Source organism: Mytilus californianus, unplaced genomic scaffold (genome assembly GCF_021869535.1).
Source record: "Mytilus californianus isolate M0D057914Y unplaced genomic scaffold, xbMytCali1.0.p SCAF_14, whole genome shotgun sequence".
Taxonomy (NCBI): domain Eukaryota; kingdom Metazoa; phylum Mollusca; class Bivalvia; order Mytilida; family Mytilidae; genus Mytilus; species Mytilus californianus.
The window spans coordinates 3425699-3447346 of NW_026262626.1; the positions used below are offsets into that span (position 1 = coordinate 3425699).

Genomic DNA, 21648 nt, shown 5'->3' on the forward strand with positions numbered 1-21648 from the left:
ATAATTGTCTCATTGGCAACCATACCACATTTCCTTATTTTTATATTATGATTGTTTAGGATTTCCATTTTTAAAAGTGTACTGAAAGTATATGTTGAGTTTCCAAGTGAGTTGTCGACATCTAATTTCCATTATATGATTTCCTTTTTTTAAAAGTGTACTGAAAGTTTATGTTGAGTTTCAGAGTGAGTTGTCGACATCTAATTTCCGTTATATGATTTCCTTTTTTAAAAGTGTACTGAAAGTATATGTTGAGTTTCCAAATGAGTTGTCGATATTAAGTCTCCGTTATCAAACAGTTAATGTAAAGTTACAAACAATGTGGTTTTGGGCTTTTTCTGCGGGACTACAAGATATTTGTCATGAAGACTGGATAGTTGCTTAGCATCTTTTTTGTATTGAAAAATGATATGGCATAAGTGTTCAAAGACCAATTCTATTTCTTTTTTTTAAATTTTAATTTGTAAACGACTTCACAGTCTTAAGGTTCATCATAACATTTTGGCTAATATGGCTGTATTTACACCACACATTTTACTGTACAGACCAACCTGCGCACCTGGAAAAGTTTTAAAGCATGGCAGGAACTAGATAATTAAAATAAAATCTTAAATCCATTTTATGTTTCAGAAAATTATAAAACTTTCTGGATTTTGCGATATATTCTTTTTTCATTCCTGCAGAAGGTGCCAATATAAACTAAGTTGGGAAAGAGGTTTTAGAAGCTCCTTTCATTTAATAAATGTTGTGAGTAGTATTGATTTAAATGGACAATATATGCACAATAGACATCTGCAAACAATTGGTGATTTAAACTGCGTAACTGAGTGGACCGTATCAAATGAAACTCATGCTTTGGCCGCACGAAACTTACAAAGTGTTATTTTCATTTGTTAACAATTGCAAGTAGACCTATCGGACTGTCAATTGATATACATCTTATCTCAGACTTGCAATTATATCACTATGCAGCTATCGTGTTGCTTCTGGTTTGTCTCGTTCTTATAATGGTCGATTAACTGTACAGTATTCGCATTCAAATAATCAAGCATGGTTTTCCGAGCATTTATGGGGTAACAATTTTCACTTCCTAATTTTTAAAGCCATGGAGCATAATCGAAGAAAAGTATACATGAGTGTTTTACCATGTTTACTGATAAAAATAAGTTCCTAAAATAATGCTGAGATAAAGCCACACATAAAAAAATATCCATAAAAGTCAATTGTGTCATTAAAAGATTTTTTTTGACAAAAAATTCAAATTTAACAATTCATTTTAAAATATGTTATAAATTGTTCAATCGTATTCAAAACAACTTCCCGTTTGTTTCGGTAATACTAGATAGTTGTAGTGTTGCTCCTGTAATATATCTCCTGCATAAGGTTTTGTTTACCAGGTCTTACTTAATCAAATGTAAGAACTATTTGCAGTTCTAAAACATTGCTTTTCTACGATAAAATAATCGTATCAACTGTAACTTAACAATATTTTAGTTTTCATCTTTTTCACTTTCATTTTCATCTTCTAGACTGATCGTCTCCAAGTTGCTTTCTGTTGAACATTCTGAACCCATTGTCTGTGATTCTTGGAAAATATCTGTGACCAACCTATCAGTTAAAGCCTTGAACCTACCTACATCATTTGTGGACAAGTGTTTCCCGTTGCCAACCTCGTCATTAATTATCTCAATATCTATATCTGAGCTATCCATTTGATTCTGATATGATGGCTCCCTTACTTTTTTCTTCTTATGTTTATAAGAAATTTGGTTTAACATTCCGTTAAGACTGCTTTTAAATTCTTGTAGCTTCGGGACAACTATCTCAATTGTAGGATAATGCCGCATGCTGTCGGAAAGTAAGTCCTTCCATTGTAAGTGTTCCATAATACTTTCGGTAGTAGAGATCTGAACATTGGATGAGTCTTCCGATAGATCTTCTTCAGAACAAGACGAGAGTGTGCTGTTCGAGTCATCTTTACACGTTTCCTTATGAGCTCTCTTTCGCAAATTATATGAAGGTTCTATACTTCGGTGTCTGGTTAGAGTGTCAAATTGAACACCATTTCTACGTTCCCCCTCAAGTGTTGTTTTTGTAACGGTCTGTTCTTTAGTATTTGGAATTGCAGACAAATTTGTGTGTTCATTTGAACATGACGAATCGATGTTAGCAGCTGTCTCCACTAATGCGTTAATACGATAATCAAAATCAGACACGTCTGACCATGGACTCGAACTTCTTCTGTGGTATGTATACTTCGCAATTAATGCAGTGGGGTCGTTATCATCATTGTTGTTGCTACTTTCAGATTCTTCGCCTTTATTCAATTTCATCCATATTTCGTCGTCTTCATCAGACGATTCTGATAAAATTACAGATAAATCATCCGATAAATTAAGAATTGAATCTGGCGGTGGTGTATTTGATTCAGAATTTCGCAACTGCAAAGCTTCTATTTCGCGTTCTTGCCTTAATTTCTCATTAACAATCGCCGATAGATTATCACTTTCTAATTCTGAAGCATTTATAAGTATTGAGTTATTCGCGATTTTAACTTGCCTGAATTCATTATCATTTGCATCCACTATTCGCGGAAACAACTGAATCAGGTCCTTGATATCTGTTGGCAGCGGTGTACTCGTTTGCCCTGTTGAGTTATGAACCATATTTACGAACAAAACATTTTTTAATAACGTCATTATCTCATTTGTCGAAAAATCAAGATCTGTCAATCCTTTTTTATCACAGTCATATATCTGATTAACACAATTATCATTTTTGTTTCGTTCCTTTTCTTGCTTGTATTGCTTCATAATCTTTCCTTTTGATATTTTATTGCAGAAATCGGCTACAACCATGTCTCGGCATTCTTGCGTGCATGCCTTTATTTTTTTTGTATATATCTTTGTTGTCTTCCGACAGTTTCTTAATGAATCCAGAACAACAAAACATGGAGCACTTAATTTCGGGTCTATAAATTCTTTACAATTTCTAATGCCATACAATTTCATATTCCGTTTAAACTTATTTATAAAATATGAACGTTGTCTTTTCAAAAACCATTTACAGTGTAAAAGGTCGTCTTTTGCTTTGTCCGTTCCATTAGATAAAGAATACACTGATTCTACCACAATATTCAAATCAGCTGACTCTACTTCATTACCATTATGTAAAACATTTGACGGCATCGGGCCCTCATATCTATCTGCACAACATGTCTTTAGTCTATCTAAAACAAGTGGGTTTGTTATTGTGTACTTTCGTTTCTTCCCTGGCATGCGATATGATGAAGACGATTTCCACTTCTGCATATTTCCTAAACAATTTGGACGCCTCAGATTTTTCCAATTTATCTTCGGTCGTAACAGTTGCTCTTGTGTAACATTGTTAATCAACTTTTGTAGTGTTTCATAGTTAGCGTGATGCGGAGTTCCAATAATTTTGTCTAAGCTTAAATCGCCAATACTTTCATCTGGTGTATTCATGCCTGCTTTTGGTGCTGAAGAGTGAGTGGAAGACTCTGTTATTGTACCATTTAGCGTGAAATCTAAAGGTGAATGTTTTGCTTCACACTTTACTTGTGAATCATCTAAAGTCTCTTCCAATGGTAACTGACTGGAATTGTTTTGTGATTGTCCTGCTAAACCTTGTGACAACTGGTAATTTAATATTTTTCGATTTTCTGATGTAATTGAAAAACTGTCATTTGGCAGTGAATGTTTATGGTTATTTGCGTCAAAAGAAAGCGTGTGTGCCATGTTCCCAGGTGATACCTGAAATGACGGAATTTTAGATAAATGTTCCTGTTGGACGCTATTACCAAGTGAAAAAAAATTTGGTTGTAAGCCTACCGTATTTGATAAATATCCTAGGTTATTTATCGAATTAGGATGTATTGTTGGGTTTACAGGGGTACGGTTTACTACAATAACTTCTGATGAAGTATTCAACCTTTGTTCATCTGCTATTTGTTGCAAGTTTTCGCTAGAAAATGTTACCGGATTTGAGTGAGCTGACGATACCGGAAAATGCATACTGCCGAGAGGTAGCTGAGTTATAGCTGATTCCAGCGGGACAATCAAAGGAATATAAGTAATGGGCTGCATTGTAGTAAATAAATTGTCTGGTAGCATACTGTATGATTGGTTTTGACCCAAAAGAACTACATTATTCTGGAGTGAGCTGTGTGATAAAGCAGTCGGTAGAAATTGTAATGAAGACTGATTTGCATCTTGTTTTGCAGAGTCTTCGTCTGGATTTGAATACTGAGGAGGATTGTTTATTAAACTCGCCATGTCAGTTGCAGGTGCTGTTGGTAAATTTTGAATAGGAAGAGTTGTTGTACTTGCATTAGCTGCATTTTCGGGTAAGACATTTGGAACTGGTTTAGGTAGTATGCTCACGAGGTTCTTCTTTTTATAATCAGGTATCCGAGTCGGTAATTTTACAAATTCTGAACGCGCAAGTTGTGAATCCTTTCTTTTATTTCTGTCTTCAATATACCTTTTTTCTGCACTATTTTCGACATATACAATTCTATTGTTTTTGGAACCTTTTGATCCTATATCAGTTTGTTGTATTATCCTTGGAGTATCATGGTCAAAACTTTCTGAGTACATTACGATTTGTTCAGGGCATGGGACAAAAGGATCCGATGAAGTTTTTTGGCTCACAACTTGGTTGGCAGCGCTTCTATTAACTTTATCTAATAATACATTATCAGTTACTTGGCCATTTTGAACTTTTCCTAAACCATCTTGTAAAAACCGCTGTTCTACTTTCGTGATTGGTTTTATTTTCCTTGGGGCAGAACTACACTTCGGTACCTTGGTATGAGTTGGTTCCGATATGTTCTTATACCCAATATTCACTTTCCGTCGATGATTAAGAATTGATGGCCGTGACTTTTCTGACAAAAGCTTCCCAGTATTATTTGTGAACGTTTCAGAAGTACATGTACCAGGTGTCAAATGTATTTTATCGGAACTTTTAGAACTAAGATATCGTTGACGCATTTGACTTCTTTCATTATTTCCTGTGTTTTCCTTAAGTAAATATTGTACACTTGTACTTTTTTTAGGATTTTGATTTAGATTTGTCCTTAATCTTTTTAAAATGTCCGATGCTGATGTTACATTTTCTTTCTGTTTAATATTGGGGCAGGTCTCATTTTCATTTACTTCGTTTTCTGTGAGCTGAGATGAAGCATTCACAACATTGCATGACATTCCTGATTTGTCGACCTCCCAAAACTCCAGAACTACGTTAGATATTGGACCAGAAGAATGTTGGACCTTACATTTTTCTCCTTTGTTTTGCTCATCATATCTAGATACAGAAAGGTCCTGAAACAAATCTGTCGTTTTCGTATCAGTTGGAGCATACTCAGAAGATATTATTGGCGCATTTTCATTTGAAATTTCCTCCTCCACTTTATTGATCTGATTATTGTAAACAGTACTCTCCTGTTCAAAATTGTTAGGTATAACATCACTATCTTGTTCAGCTTTGATTTTTATTTGATTTATATTTCTTTGATTTAGATAATTACCAGTACTAATTGATAATTTAGATGCGTTGTTTAATGTATCGTTATATCGCACGAGATTACGCGCATCATTATAAGAAAAAAGATGCAAAGGTCTTAAAATCTCAGTATCTGAATTGTTGGTTAATTCGGAAGTAGTTCCATATCCTATATCGTTACTATGATCGACATTTTCTTCTTTTATACTGATGTTGATTACATTTCCGTCTCTAGAATCCATTTTGTAAATCCTTTTTTTATTCCGAATCTATGTCTTTCCTGTGCCAAAGATTTCTGTTCGCCTGAAATGTTAAGAGAACTATCAGTGAATGCATAAATTGAATGTGCAAGATTGACTGTGGGCTATTGTTTACTATTGAAACTGACCGCTTTAAGTATTCGTTAAACAGGATGAATGAGCGATTACTCTTCAAATGAATAACACGTTATAGCATGCTCACATAATGCATGATACCTAATTTCAAGAAGCACTAATTCGGAGCTGTTGTGAAAATTCCGACGAAAATTATATTGGACGGACGGACAAATATGGATAAAGTAGTTACCCCTTCATTGAAGCAGGGGTATAAAATGTTCACAAATAGTCTATCATGTCGTCAAGTAGTCCCATAAAAATTTAATCGTTTGCCGGTTGAAAAGAAATATGTCACACCACCATTCATTACATAAATCGTTTTATACTGCAGATAGAACACTTCCTGCTGTCTTTATCTACCAAATATAGTAACAAAGGGATATTTCGTGCAATGTTGATTTCATGTCACGTCACTTTTTCACAATTTGGGGTTCGTTAAGGGATGGATAATACGATTTATTTTTATTGTGTAAACATTTGCATAACTTTTTGCAGCCATTTTTTGCTGCACTATAAAAACACTAATAGGCCAATGTCAGAAATATATCAACTTTTTTTGTATTTGGCAGGAAAAAGTAGGTCTCGGTAAACCTGGCCTTTCCCCAGTTTCTAAGCCTCGTACAAAAAAGTTGATATTTTTCTGACATTTACCTACTTTTGTATATATTACCGCGAGTGTATCGGAGGCTAGGAATCATGTGCTGGCATAACATATCGTTGATGCGATGATTCTCTTTTAATCTTGTTCATAAAATTAAAATCATTCAAACATCTGTGCTCCTCCACGTGTCTTCGTAACTGGTGTTTTTTTCAGCTGTTTTGTTTCAAGCGATTCTGATGAATCTCATGCAGACAAGACGCGCGTCTGACGTATTAAATTATAAGCCTAGTATTTAAAAGTGCAATCAATCTGTTATCTTATATTTAAACTTATATAAACCCTAATCTTTGACTTATTTTATATGATCGTTGCCAATGACTCTGCCTTTTAAATAACCATTGCAAAAACGATCGATCATACCTATTTTCCAGTGAGAGTAAATATTTCCCACCCTCTTACAGGTCGACCTTCATATATTGTTTAAGATGTTTATTAGTTCTCGTACTAGATATCATAACATATTTGTTTGTCGACGTTGAGCAAGAAAACAATCAATCAATCATACAGCGTCATTATTAAATTATATTTTCAAAATGATTTTTCAATCTGCTGACTATTACATGACTTTTTTGTATATATGAATGGGGAAGTAGAATATATTTCACTAGGATGTTTAAGATCCTGCAGCACGTGTGTTCAATTGAAATTTTAGTTGCAATAGGGGTGTTTAAGGTATAAGGTATGATAGGGAAAGACTGATCTTTAAACATGTTAAAGTAGGGATGTTTTTATTTCGATTAAACGGATTTATTATAAAGGATATCGTCCAAGAGAAAAAATAGTTGCATCTTCTGTAATGCCAAGTGACAACCGTCTAATAAAAAAAGAATGTGGCGGGCTTTATCCGAGAAGATAGCTGAACATTTGAATGGTTATTTGTGACAGGTTTATTTCTAGCATTAGTTCTACCGAGAATGGAGTTTCAAAAGGGGTAGTAAATATAGCTTCGTGCGGATGTGATAAATGTCCACCAGCGTCTGTATAAAATGACAAAAGGTCGTTAATGGAAACGTCATGGAGAGTAGGTGGTGTAAAATGAGGATTGACCACAGTTGCATCTATATCGAGGAGCTGAGTTAAAACAATATATTAATCGCATTCACTGAGCTGAGTATAGAACACCTACAGTGGCGGATCCAGAAATTTTCATAAGAGGGGGCCCACTGACTGCTTAAGAGGGGCCCGCTCCAGTTCCCTATATAATCAACCAATTTTTTTCCACAAAAGGGGGGGGGGGCCTGAAAACCCCTCTAAATCCGCCTCTGACCTTTACCATTTTTGTCATTGCAAATATAGGGTTTAGCAGTTCCCAGTTCTCGAATCTTGTATACTTCTTTTTAGCTCACCTGGCCCAATGGGTCAAGTGAGCTTTTCTAATCACTTGACGTCCGTTGTCGTCGTCGTCATCCGTTAACTTCTCCTCTGAAACTACAGAGCTAAATTCAACCAAACTTGGCCACAATCATCATTAGGGTATCTAGTTTTAATAAAATGCTCCGCTGGGCGCAGCTTGATACGACCGCAGATGTCGAATCCTCAAAAGTTAGGGCAAGTATGGACACAACATTCAAGATTGACACAGCTCTGAATTTGGATTGTGATTAAATATTTGACACATCATAGGTTTCTGACACAGAATGAATGTGGTCTAAGAACTTAAATTTTTTTTATTTTACCTATTATGGTCCAATATCCAAAATCTAAATACATGGTTAGATTCAGCATATGAAAGAATCCAAAGAATTCAATTTTTGATGAAATCAAACAAAGTTTAAATTTGGACCCTTTTGACCTCAATGTGGACCAATTTGATAACGAGGCCCAAAAATCAAAATACATGGTTAGATTCAGCATATCAAAGAACCCCATATATTTAATTTTTGTTGAAATCAAACAAAGTTTAATTTTGGAACCCAACTTGGACCAACTTGAAAACTGGGCCCATAATCAAAAATCTAAACACATGTCTAGATTCAGCATATCAAAGAACCCCAAGAATTTAATTTTTGTTAAACTCAAACTAAGTTTAATTTTGGACCCTTTCGACCTTAATGTAGACCAATTTAAAAACGGGACCCAAAATTAAAAATCTAAATACACGGTTAGATTTGGCATATCAAAGAACCCCAATAATTCAATTTTTGATGAAATCAAACAAAGTTTAATTTTGGACCCTTTTGACCTCAATATGAACCAATTTGATAGCGGGGCCCACAAATAAAAAATCTAAATACATGGTTAGATTCAGCAAAGTTTAATTTGGACCCCAATTCGGACCAACTTGAAAACTGGACCCAAAATAAAAAATCTAAATACATGTTCAGATTCAGCATATCAAAGAACCCCATATATTCAATTTTTGTTAAAATCAAACTAAGTTTAATTTTGGACCCTTTGGACCTTAATGTAGACCAATTTGAAAACTGGACACAAAATTAAAAATCTAAATACACGGTCAGATTCGGCATAACAAATAAATAAATGTGGTCAAAGTTTTTCAAATCTACTGCGCCATACTGTGCAATTAAAGATTACTTCTTGAAATTTTTCAATATTTGAAATTTGAAAAAAAATTATATTTGAAGAATAATTCTTTTTAATTTCTGAAATCTGAAATGAGAAAAAATTGACCCCCCACAATTTCTCCCCCCCCCCCCTTTTTCCCCCCAAAAAATCTTTCCCTCAAGATATGGTCATAATCTCAATTCAAATTTCCAATGGAATTTGCAACCATAATAACCCATTTAAATTTACCATAGTGCTTACTTAATCTATATAGAATTTAAAATATGGTGCCAAATCTTTCATATAGATTTTTTGGTAGAAAAAAAAGATGCAACATTTGCAGATATTTTTACTGGTCTTCCTTTATATGCATTTCTTTAAACATAATTTAAAAGCAGTGTAAGGGAAGTAATCAAAACGTTGTATTTGGATTACCTCCCTTACACTGTTTTAAATTGTCTTAAATTGTTCATTAACCATTACTTTATACATAATTTAAAAGCAGTGTGAGGGAGGTAATTCAAATAATGTATTTGATTGATCTCCCTTACACTGCTTTAAATTATGTTTTGTACTAAAGTATTTGTCCATTAACCAAGACAACCTTGTTTTCTCCCTTTTTTGCCCCTAATTCCTAAACGGTTTGAGCCATAACCCCCCAAAGCAAATCCTAACCATCCCTTTGTGGTATGGAAACTTGTGGTATAATTTCAGAGAGATCCATACACCGTTCCACAAGTTATTGTCTGGAAACTAGAAAATGCTTATTTTTGGCCCCTAATTCCTTAAGTGTTGGTACCATAACCATCAAAATCAATCCCAACCTTCCTTTTGTGGTATTTAACCTTATGGTAAAATTTCATACAGATCCATTCACTTAAACTAAAGTTATAGTGCAAAAACCAATGTGTCTTCGGACGACGACGACGACGACAACGACGACGACGACGACGAAGCCAACGTCATACCAATATACGACCGCAAAAATTGTTTGCGGTCGTATAAAAATGTGTCCGATGACCCTGCCTGCCAAACAACATGGTCAAAAATAGGACATAGGGGGTAAAATGCAGTTTTTGGCATATATCTCTGAAACTAAAGCATTTAGAGGAAATCTGACATGAAGTAAAACTGTTTATCAAGTTGAGATCTGTCCGCCCTGAAATTTTCATACGAATCAGACAAACCATTGTTGGGTTGCTGCCCCTCAATTGGTAATTTAAAAGACTTTGCAGTTTTTGGTTGTTATCTTGAATATTATTATAGATAGAAATAAACTGTAAACGGCAATTATGTTCAGCAAAGTAAGATCTACAAATGAGTCAACATGGCCAAAATTGTCAATTGATCCATTAAGGAGTTATTGTCCTTTATAGTCAATTTTTAACAATTTTACGTAATTTTTTGTAACCTTTACAAAAATCTTCTCCTCTGAAACTACGGTGACAAATTTTACCAAACTTGGCCATAATCATCATAAGGGTATCTAGTTTAAAAATGTGTCCGATGACCTCGCCTGCCAACCAACATGGCCAACATGGCTAAATAGAACATAGGGGTAAAATGCAGTTTTTAGCTTATATCTCTGAAACTAAAGCATTTAGAGGAAATCTGACATTAAATATAAATGTTCATCAGATTTAGATTTATCTGAACTGAAATGTTCAGACGAATCAGACAAACCGTTGTTGGGTTGCTGCCCCTGAATTGGTAGTTTGAAGGAAATTTTGCAGCTTTTTGGTTATTATCTTAAATGTTATTATAGATAGAAATAAACTGTAACAGCAATAATGTTCAGCAAAGTACGATCTACAAATAAGTCAATATGACCAAAATTGTCAATTGACCCCATAAGGAGTTATTGCCCTTTATAGTCAATTTTTTCGTAAATTTTTGTAATCTTTTACAATAACCTTCTCCACTTAATCTACTGGGCCAAATAGAATTAAACTTAGCCACAATTTTCCATAGGGTATCTTGATTGAAAAATGTATCCGATGACTCTGCCATCCAACCAACATGGCCTCATGTCTAAAAATAGAACATAGGGGTTTACTGTAGAAGAGGGACGAAAGATACCAGAGGGACAGTCAAACTCATAGATCGAAAACAAACCGACAACGCCATGGCCAAAAATAAAAAGACAAACAGACAAATAATAGTACAGATGACACAAAATAGAAAACTAAAGACCAGGCAACACGAACTCCCACCAAAAACTGGGGGTGATCTCAGGTGCTCCGGAAGGGTAAGCAGATCCTGCTCCACATGTGGCATCCGTCGTATTGCTTATGTTATTACAAATCCGGTAAATAGTCTAATTCGGTAGGTCACATTCGTGAAAAGGGAAGGATATTGTAGTTACGACATAAGGAACATATCCGATATCATCTGTGAAACGGTCAACCAACACGTGATGGCGTCCGTAAAATTTACGAAGGGATGATTTCAACTTCCCCATTTGGAACTCTTGGTTTAATAGCTTCCTTGTGAGACAGACTTAACTGTATCTGTAGTATCCTTTATCTCTAGTTCGATGGGATAGATTCGTTCAACATAGTCACCAAATTTTGTATTATTTAGTGAGAGAACATCGTCTATATAGCGGATCGTAAAGTTAAAGGATATTGCTAACTTCTTATCTTTCTTCCTAAGAAGTTCCTGTATGAAGTCAGCCTAATAATAACAAAGAAAAAAGTCGGCAAGAAGAGGGGCACAATTGGTTCCCATTGGAATTCCGACAGTCTGTTGAAAAACACGTCCTCCAAACGTAACAAATATGTTGTCAATCAAGAAATCAAGCATCTTGATAATGTCAGTTTCAGAGAATTTTTTGTTTGAATCAGAGTGATTCTTTACAAAGTAGGATTAATCCCTCCCCAAGACATGATACTTGTATCTACGTTCGCCATTCTTTTTAATGAAACAAAGTAATACCAACTCTTTCAATTTGTCTTTTAGTTTGGAATGGGGGATACTTGTGTAAAGTGTAGAAAAATCAAATGTTTTAATACTATTGCAAGATGACAGAGTCTTAGATTGTATGAACTCTAAAAGATCTTTGGAATTTTTTAGTATCCATATTTGATTCACGCCACCTCTAGAATAGGCAGTTTCACAATAACTTTGGATCCCGGCTTTGATTGCTGATAAAATAGATGTTAATAATTTAGAAAGAGGTTTCGTGGAGCACTTGGAAGACCCAGCAATATACCGTTGTTTGTCAGGACACTTATGTAGTTTAGGTATCCAATACAGTGATGGAAGATCTAGTTCTTCATCTTTGGTTGAAATTCCAAAGGAACATAGAACAGACCTATGATTATCCAGGATTTCCTCCTTGGTAAGTGTCGTGAGGGTATATGTTAGGTTTCCAAATGAATTGTCAATACCTAATTCATTTATCAAGCAGTTTATGTAATGATATTTACACACAAAAACGATGTTGTTTGGGGCTTTATCTGCGGGGACAACAACATATTTGTCATGGAGGTAGGACAAGTGCTTTGCAACATTTGGATCTTTAAAATTTGACGTAGCGTGGGTATTTAGCCCATTGCCTGGCATAATCCTCGACTGAATCCATCAGTATTTTGAAGTTGTATTTCCAATTGATGGATTTAGGCTCACGATATTTCGGACCTTTGGATAACAAATTTCGCAGGGAAGTGTTATTGACAATGTTGAGGTAGAAGTCTAAGGAAAAATTGCCAAAAAAAAAAACCCAATTTCAAATCATTCTTTCAATCTCGTTAAGTGTAGTTTTATGGTTGTAATGGATAGAACAGTTGATTTGACCCGTCAAAAACATGTAATGTTTTATTTATTGTGTATACCAAATACAATTGTCCTTAATCTCCTAGTAACTAACAAAATGACATAGGCGAGGAAACTTAACGTTGTTCTTCGAATATTTAAATTTGGACAGGGGAACATAATTCGCAAACGAACAGTGATTATACGGACTATATAAACTGACATTCTTCTTGTATAAACTGCGAAAATGGTCTAATAATTATATCAATATTGATCGCTGAACAATAAATATGAGGTCAGGGTCTAATGACATCGGTCAGACATGTAGTCCTTGCAACAACAGTATACAAATTACAGATAAGCTATTACTCAATGTAAATTAAGGCGATAGTAGTACCAATGTTTAGATCACGTAAATCGATTAAAAAGAGACAAATCAAGGTAACCAATAAAAACTGAGGAATTCGCATGAACTCCAAGATGAGAGAGACGTCTCCTGCAATGCATGCATCACTCGCCATGCAAATTAACACTCGGTCAAAATGTCAAAATCTATAATAGTACACAATCGGTAAAATTACAGATTAGACGACTTTACTGGTATCTGAAAGTCTAAGACCACTAAAAACATGTCATCACTAAACTGAGGTACCGAGACATCATTTTGGGCAACCAAGTTGTGATGGTGACTGTAAAAATAATGTAAAGTCGACTTCAGTCGATCTCTTTGAAAAAAAGATCCAGCTCATGTAATTTCTGTTAGACTGGCGTGTACAACTTACACAGCCATTTTAAAAATTAAAAAAGGTTGACCTATATTGCCCTCAGTCCGAAAAAAAAGCCATAGAAATCGTTATAAAATATGGCATGTCAATTTCTTGTATTAGTTTCCTGCCAAAGGCCGGTGATTCTCTCTGGTACTCTGGCTTCCTCTGATAAATGCTGACCGCCATGACACGTAATATAACAATTTGGTTGACCTGGATTCAATTTTTGTATAGATAATTAATACTAGTATTAAGAGATGCTCTCACACTGTCTTATATGTTGTAAGGCATAACTAACTGCATGCTGATGAACTTAAATCCAGAAAATGCGATTGTGACGCACGAAAATTACAAAGTGTTATTTTCATTTGTTAACAACTGTTATCTTTCATCAATGCAGCATTTGGTTCTACAACGTTTTTAGTCTCAAGTAGTTTGAAAGCCAAAATGACTGACCTATCGGACTGTCAATTGATATACATCTTATCTCAGACTTGCAGTTATATATCCATGCAGCTATCATGTTGCTTCTAGTTTTGTCTCGTTCTTATAATGGTCGATTAAACTGTACAGTATTCGCATTCAAACATTCAAGCATGGTCATGATGGTTTTCAGAATATTTATGGGGACACATTTTTTTTACTTCTTAATTCTAAAATTCATGGAGCATTACCGAAGAAAAGTACTGTAAATTCAGAAAAGTAAGTTTTTATTAATGCGAATAATGCGACTGAATGGGTATCGCAATAATAAGAACTCGCACTCTGATACCTTATTAATATAACTGCATACACATTTTCCTAAATTCGCAATAATTAATCTCGCACTTTAGTTTGTTCTTCTAAATTCCCAATAATAAATGCACGCAATAATTTCTGAATTTACAGTATATATGTGTTTTACCATGTTTACTGACAAAGTAAGTTCTTAAAATAATGCTGAGATTACGCCAGACATAAAAATATATCATTAAAAGTCAATTATGTCATAACAAAATTTTTTTCTGACAGAAAAATTGAAATTCAACAATTTATTCAAAAATATATTATACATTGTTCAATCTTTTTCAAATTTTCCCGTTTTTTCGGTAATACTAAATAATTGTAGTGTTTCTCCGGTAATATTTCTCCTGCATAAGGTTTACGTCTAGCAGGTCTTACGTTAATCAAATATATAAAACTATTTGAAGTAGTGACTTGTCGATTTTTTTTTCTAAAACATTGCTTTTCTACGATGAAATAATCGTATCAATTGTAACTTAACAATATTTTAGTTGTCATCTTTTTCACTTTCATTTTCATCTTCTAGACTGATCGTCTCCAAATTGCTTTCTGTCGAAAATTCTTAACCCATTGTCTGTGATTCTTGGAAAATATCCGTGACCAACCGATCGGTTACATCCTTGAACGTACCTACATCATTTGTGGACAAGGGTTTCCCGTTGCGATTGTCAGCTACGTCATTAACTATCTCAATATCTATAACTGAGCTATCAATTTGATTCTGATCGGATAGCTCCCTTACTTTTTTTTCTTATGTTTATAAGAAATTTGATTTAACATTCCGTTAAGACTTCATGCTTTTAAATTCTTGTAGCTTCCGGATCGGGACAACTATTTCAACTGTAGGATAATGTTGCATGCTGTCGGAAAGTTAGTCCTTCCATTAATTGTAAGTGTTGCATAATGCTTTCGGTAATAGAGATCTAAACATTGGATGTGTCTTCCGACAGATCTTCTTCAGAACAAGACGAAAGTGTGCTGTTCGAGTCATACTTACACATTTCCTTATGAGCTCTCTTTCGCAAATTATATGAAGGTTCTATCCTTCGTTGTCTGATTAGAGTGTCAAATTGAAAACCATTTTAACGTTCCTCCTCGGTGTTGTTTTTGTAACGTTCTGTTTTTTTAATTAGTATTTGAAATTGCAGACAAATTGTGTGTTCATTTGCACATGGCGAATCGATGTTAGCAGCTGTCTCCACTGATGCGTTGCGATAATCAACACTAAACACGTCTGACCAGGGACTCGAACTTCTTCTGTGTATCCGTACTTCGCAATTAAGGCAGTGAGGTCATTATCATCATTGTTGTTGCTACTTTCACATTCTTCGCCTTTATTTCATCCGTTTCGTTTTCAACGTCAGACGATTCTGATAAAATTACAGATAAATCATCCGATAAATTAATAAAATGCTTCGCCGAGGGCAGCCTGATACGACCGCAGAGGTCGAACCCTGAATAGATGGGGCAAGTTTGGACACAATATTCAAGTTTGATAGTGTCTGAATTTGGATTGTGATCAAAATTTTGACATAATATACGTTTCTGACAAAAAATAATGTGGTCAAAGATCTTAAAAATTTGAAATGAGACATTTAATTTACCTAGTTTGGACTGATATCCAAAATCTTAGAACATGATTAGATTCAGCACATAAAACACACCAAAAATTTAATTTAAGTTGAAATCAAACAAAGTTTAATTTTGGACCCTTCAAACCTTAATATGGACTATTTTGAAAACAGGGCCCAAAAAAAATTCTAAATGCACAATAAGATTCAGCATATCATAGAGCCGCAATAATTCAGTTTTTGGTGAAATTAAACAAAGTTTAATTTTGGACCCTTTGGACCTCAATGTAGACCAATTTAAAACTGGGGCCCAATACCCAAATTAGTAATACAAGGTTAGAACCCCCAAAAATTAAACACTTAAAATTAATTCCACTGAAATTGGTTAAAAGGTTTGTATTTATTTTCAAATTGAAGATTTCTTGCTATTGCTCAATACCGTGCTATTGTGCAATACTTAGTTAATCTGTTATAAATAATAATTTACACAACATGTTTGGAGTGTATTACTTGCCATATCAGTATTTGTTGCTTTTATATATAAATCAGAAATAATCAATGTAAAAATCGAAGATTTTTTTGGGAAAAAAAACAAAACATTTATGAAAAAAAAATCCACCCAAAAACTTTTTTACGGTCGTATAAAAATGCGCTTTGGACGAACGAAACTTACAAAGTGTTATTTTCATTTGTTAACAACTGTTATCTTTTATAAAACTAAAGTTATTATCCGGAAACCAAATGCGTCTTCGGACGACGAAAAAGTCAAAAGGTCGTATAAAAATTAAATCTGGCGGTGGCGTATTTGATTCAGAATTTCGAAACTGCAAAGCTTCTATTTTGCGTTCTTGTCTTAATTTCTCATTTACAATCGCCGATACATTACCACTTTCCAATTCTGAAGCATTTACAAGTATTGAGTTATTCGCGATTTTCGCTTGCCTGAACTCATTATCATTTGTCTCCACTATTCTCGAAAACAACTGAATCAGGTCCTTGATATCTGTTAGCAGCGGTGTACTTGTCTGTCCTGTTGAGTTATAAACCATATTTACGAACAAAACATTTTTTAATAATGTCATAATCTCATCTGTAATAATATCAAGATCTGTCGATCCTCTTTTATCACAGTCATATATCTGGTTCACACATTATCATTTTCGTTCCGTTCCATTTCTTGCTTGTAATGCCTCATAATCTTTCCTTTGGATATTTTATAGCAGAAATCGGCTACGACCTTGTCTCTGCATTGTCGCGTGCATGCCTGAATTTTCTTTGTATATATCTTTGTTTTCTTCCGACAGTTTCCTAATGTTGTCTTCCGACAGTTTCTTAATGAATCCAGAACAACAAAACATGGAGCACTTTATTTCGGGTCTATAAATTCTTTACAATTTCTAATGCCAAACAATTTCATATTCCGTTTAAACTTATTTATAAAATATGAACGTTGTCTTTTCAAAAACCATTTACAGTGTAAAAGGTCGTCATTTGCTTTGTCAGTTCCATTAGAGACATTAGATAATGAATACACTGATTCTACTACAATATTCAAATCAGGTGACTCCACTTCAGTACCATTATGGAAAACATTTGACGGCATGGGAGCTTTATACCAATCAGCACAACATCTCTTTGATCTATTCAAAACAAGTGGGTTTGTTATTAATCTATCTAAAACAAGTGGTTTAGTTATTGTGTACTTTCGTTTCTTCCAAGACAGGCGATATGATGAAGGCCATTTCCGTTTCCATCTATTTCCTAAATATTTTGGACGCCTCAGATTTTTCCAATTTATTTTCGGTCGTAACAGTTGCTCTTGTATTACATTGTTTTTCAACTTTTGTAGAGTTTCATAGTTAACGTGTTGCGGAGTTCCAATAAGTTCGTCTAAGCTTATATCGTCAATTCTTTCTTCTGGTGTATTCATGCCTGCTTTAAATGTTGAAGAGTGAGTGGAAGACTCTGTTACTGTATCATTTAGCGTGAAATCCAAAGGTGAATGTTTTGCTTCACACTTTATTTGTGCATCAAAACTCTCTTCCAATGGTAACTGATTGGAATTGTTTTCTGATCGTCCTGTCAAACCTTGTGCCAACTGGTAATTTAATAATTGTCGATTTTCTGATGTGAGTGAAGAATTGTCATTTGGTAGTGAATGTTTATGGTCATTTGCATCAAAAGAAAGCGTGTGTGCCATGTTCCCATGTGATACCTGAAATGACGGAGTTTTAGATAAATGTTGCGTTGGACGCTATTACCAAGTGAAGAAAAAGACAAATTTGGTTGTAAGCCTACTGTATTTGATAAATTTCCTGAGCTATTAATCGAATTGTGATGAATAGTTTGGTTAACGGGTGAACGTCCTACTACAATAACATCTGATGAAGTATTCAACCTTTGTTCAACTGCTATTTGTTGCAAGTTTTCGCTAGAAAATGTTACCGGATTTGAGTGAGCAGACGATACCGGAAATGGCTTACTGCCGAGAGGTAGCGGAGTTAATGCTGATTCCAGCGGGATAGATTCTAGTGGGACAATCAAGGGAATATAAGTAATCGGCTGCATTGTAGTAATTAAATTGTCTGGTAAAATACTGTATGATTGGTTTTGACCCAAAAGAACTATACTATTCTGAAGTGAGCTGTGTGATAAAGCTGTCGGCAAAAATTGTAATGAAGACTGGTTTGCATCTTGTTTTGCAGAGCCTTTGTCTGGATTCGAATACTGCGGGGAATTGTTCATTGAACTCACCATGTCAGTTGCAGGTGCTGTTGGTAAATTTTGAACAGGAAGAGTTGTTTTATTTGCATTAGCTGGTGCATTTTCGGGTAGGACATTTGGAACTGGTTTAGGTAGTATGCTCATGATGTTCTTCTTTCTATAATCAGGTATCTGAGGCGGTAATTTTATTAATTCTGAACGCACAAGTTGTGAATCCTTTCTTTCATTTTTGTCTTGAATATACCTCTTGTCTGCACAATTTTTGACATATACAATTCTAGTGGTTTTGGAACCTTTTAATCCTACATCATTTTGTTGTAGTAGCCTTGGAGAATCATGATCAAAACTTTCTGAGTACATTTCGATTCGTTCAGGGCATGAGACAGTCGGTAAAAACTGTAATGAAGACTGGTTTGCATCTTGTTTTGCAGCGTCTTTGTCTGGATTCGAATACTGAGGGGGATTGTTTATTAAACTCACCATGTCAGTTGCAGGTGCTGTTGGTAAATTTTGAACAGGAAGAGTTGTTTTACTTGCATTAGCTGGTGCATTTTTGGGTAAGACATTTGGAACTGGTTTAAGTAGTATGCTCATGAGGTTCTTCTTTCTATGATCAGGTATCCGAGACGGTAATTTTACAAATTCTGGACGCACAAGTTGTGAATCCTTTCTTTTATTATTATCTTCCATATACCTCTTGTCTACACTATTTTTGACATATACAATTCTAGTGTTTTTGGGACTTTTTGGTTCTATATCATTTTGTTGTATTATCCTTGGAGTATCATGATCAATACTTTCTGAGTACATTGCGATCCGTTCAGGGCATAGGACAGAAGGATCCAGTGAAGTTTGTTGGTTTGCTACTTGGTTGAAAGCGCTTCTATTAACGTTATCTAATAATACATTATCAATTACTTGGTCATTTTGAACTTTTCCTAAACCATCTTGTAAAAACCGCTGTTCTACTTTCGTGATTGGTTTTATTTTCCTTGGGGCAGAACAACACTTCGGTACCTTGGTTTGAGTTGGTTCCGATATGTTCTTATATACTATATTGACTTTTCGTCGATGTTTAAGAATTGATGGTAGTGACTTTTCCGACAAAAGCTTCCCAGTAGTATTTTTCAATATTTCTGAGTTACATGTATCCGGTGTCAAAGGTATTTGATCCGATCCTTTAGAACTAAGACATCTTTGACGCATTTCATTATTTCCTGTGTTTTCCTCAATCAATGATTGTGCACTTTGTTTTAAATTTGTCCTAAAACATTTTAAAATATCCAATGGTGATGTTACATTGTCTTTCTGTTTTGTTTCAGGGCTGGTCTCATTTTCATTCACTTTGTATACTGTGAGCTGTGATGAACTATTCACAACATTGCACGACATTTCTGATTTGTCGACCTCCCAAAACTCCAGAACTACGTTAGATGTTGAACCAGAAGAATGTTGGATGTTACATTTTTCTCCTTTGTTTTGCTCATCATATCTAGATACAGAAAGGTCCTGAAACAAATCTGTTGTTTTCGTATCAGTTGGGGTATCCTCAGTAGATATTAATGGTGCTTTTACATTTGAAATTTTCTCCTCAAGTTTATTGTTCTGATTATTGTAAACATTACTCTCCTTTTCAATATTTTTAGATATAACATCACTATTTGGTTCAGTTTTGATTTTTATTTTACCTGTATTTCCTTGATTTACATAATTACCAATTAATGTAGATGAGTTGTTTAATATATCGTTAGATCGCACGAGATTGAGTGCATCATTATGAGAAAAAAGATGCAAAGGTCTTATAATCTCAGTATCTGAATGCTTGGTTTTTTCGGAAGTAGTTCCATATCCTAAATCGTTACTATGATCGACATTTTCTTCTTTTATACTGATGTTGATTGCATTTCTGTCTATCGAATCCATGTTTAAGTCCTTTTTATTCCGAATCTGTATCTTTCCAATGCCAAAGATTTCTTTTCACCTGAAACGTTAAGAGCACTTCAGTGAGCGCATAGATTTGATGTACAATATGAATTGTGAGCTATTGTTAACTATTGATATCGACCGCTATAAGATCATATAAGTATTCGTTAAAAAGAATGAAAGAGCGATGACTTTACACGAATCAGATAGTATAGCATTCCTACATAAGACATAATACAAAATTTCAAGAAGCAGTGATAATGAGTTCCCGAGAAAAATCCGACGAATATTATATAGGACGGAAGCAGTATTCCCCTTTCTTTGAAGCAGGGGTATGAAAATTATCAAAAATACCCTTTCATATCGTCAAGTTGTCTGATAAAAAATCATGTCCTGGCAGAAAAAAAATAATTCACACAACAACGATTTATTACACGTGAATGTATCAAGGCTAGCATTTATGTGCTGACATAAAATATCAATGGTGCGGTGATTTTCTTTTGTTTTTCATAAAATTGGAATCATTTAAACTCCATGTATAGATGGCCTTAGCAAGATTTAGCATAATTTTTTTCGTGCTCAGTTCTCCTTAACATCGTAACTGATTTGTTTTTCCAACTGTTTTACTGATGAATCTAACAGTGACAAATCACGCGTCTGACGTATTAAATTATAAGCCTCATGTTTTTGAAAACGTCTTCAATCCATTATTTTAAAAGATCGTTTCAAAGGACTTTGCATGTTAAATAACCATTGCAAAAAACTATGATTCAGACCTCATATTCCAGTGATAGTAAATATTCTCCACCCTCCTCCTGGTCGACCTATTTGTAGAATCTACTTATTGCATTATATGTTTATTTGTTCTCGTCCTAGATATGCAAAACATTTTTGTTGATCGACGTTCAGCAAGATAAACTGTTATCACAGAGATAAGTCTCGCCTTATTGTAATTTTGATAATGCAAATGTTGAAATTAAAATAGCAATACTTTAACATGTAAGTTATGCAAATATTCAAAGTCGATGAACCATGACTGAAGGTACATGGCTAAA

The 21648-nt window shown here is 34.5% G+C and overlaps 1 protein-coding gene across 2 annotated transcripts in view; it reads right to left on the minus strand.

The window, feature by feature from the left end:
• Window positions 1-1132: 1132 nt before the first annotated feature.
• LOC127724021 (uncharacterized) overlaps window positions 1133-21648 on the minus strand; it is a 46587-nt gene continuing 26071 nt past the window's right edge. The window contains exon 2 of one of the 2 annotated variants that reach the window (XM_052230769.1): window positions 1133-5829. In XM_052230769.1, coding sequence (XP_052086729.1) covers window positions 1491-5768 — 4278 coding nt within the window. In that variant the 5' untranslated portion in view covers window positions 5769-5829 and the 3' untranslated portion in view covers window positions 1133-1490. Of the gene's footprint in view, window positions 5830-14608; window positions 20652-21648 lie in introns of those variants that run through there. The other variant, XM_052230770.1, reaches the window with a different exon arrangement.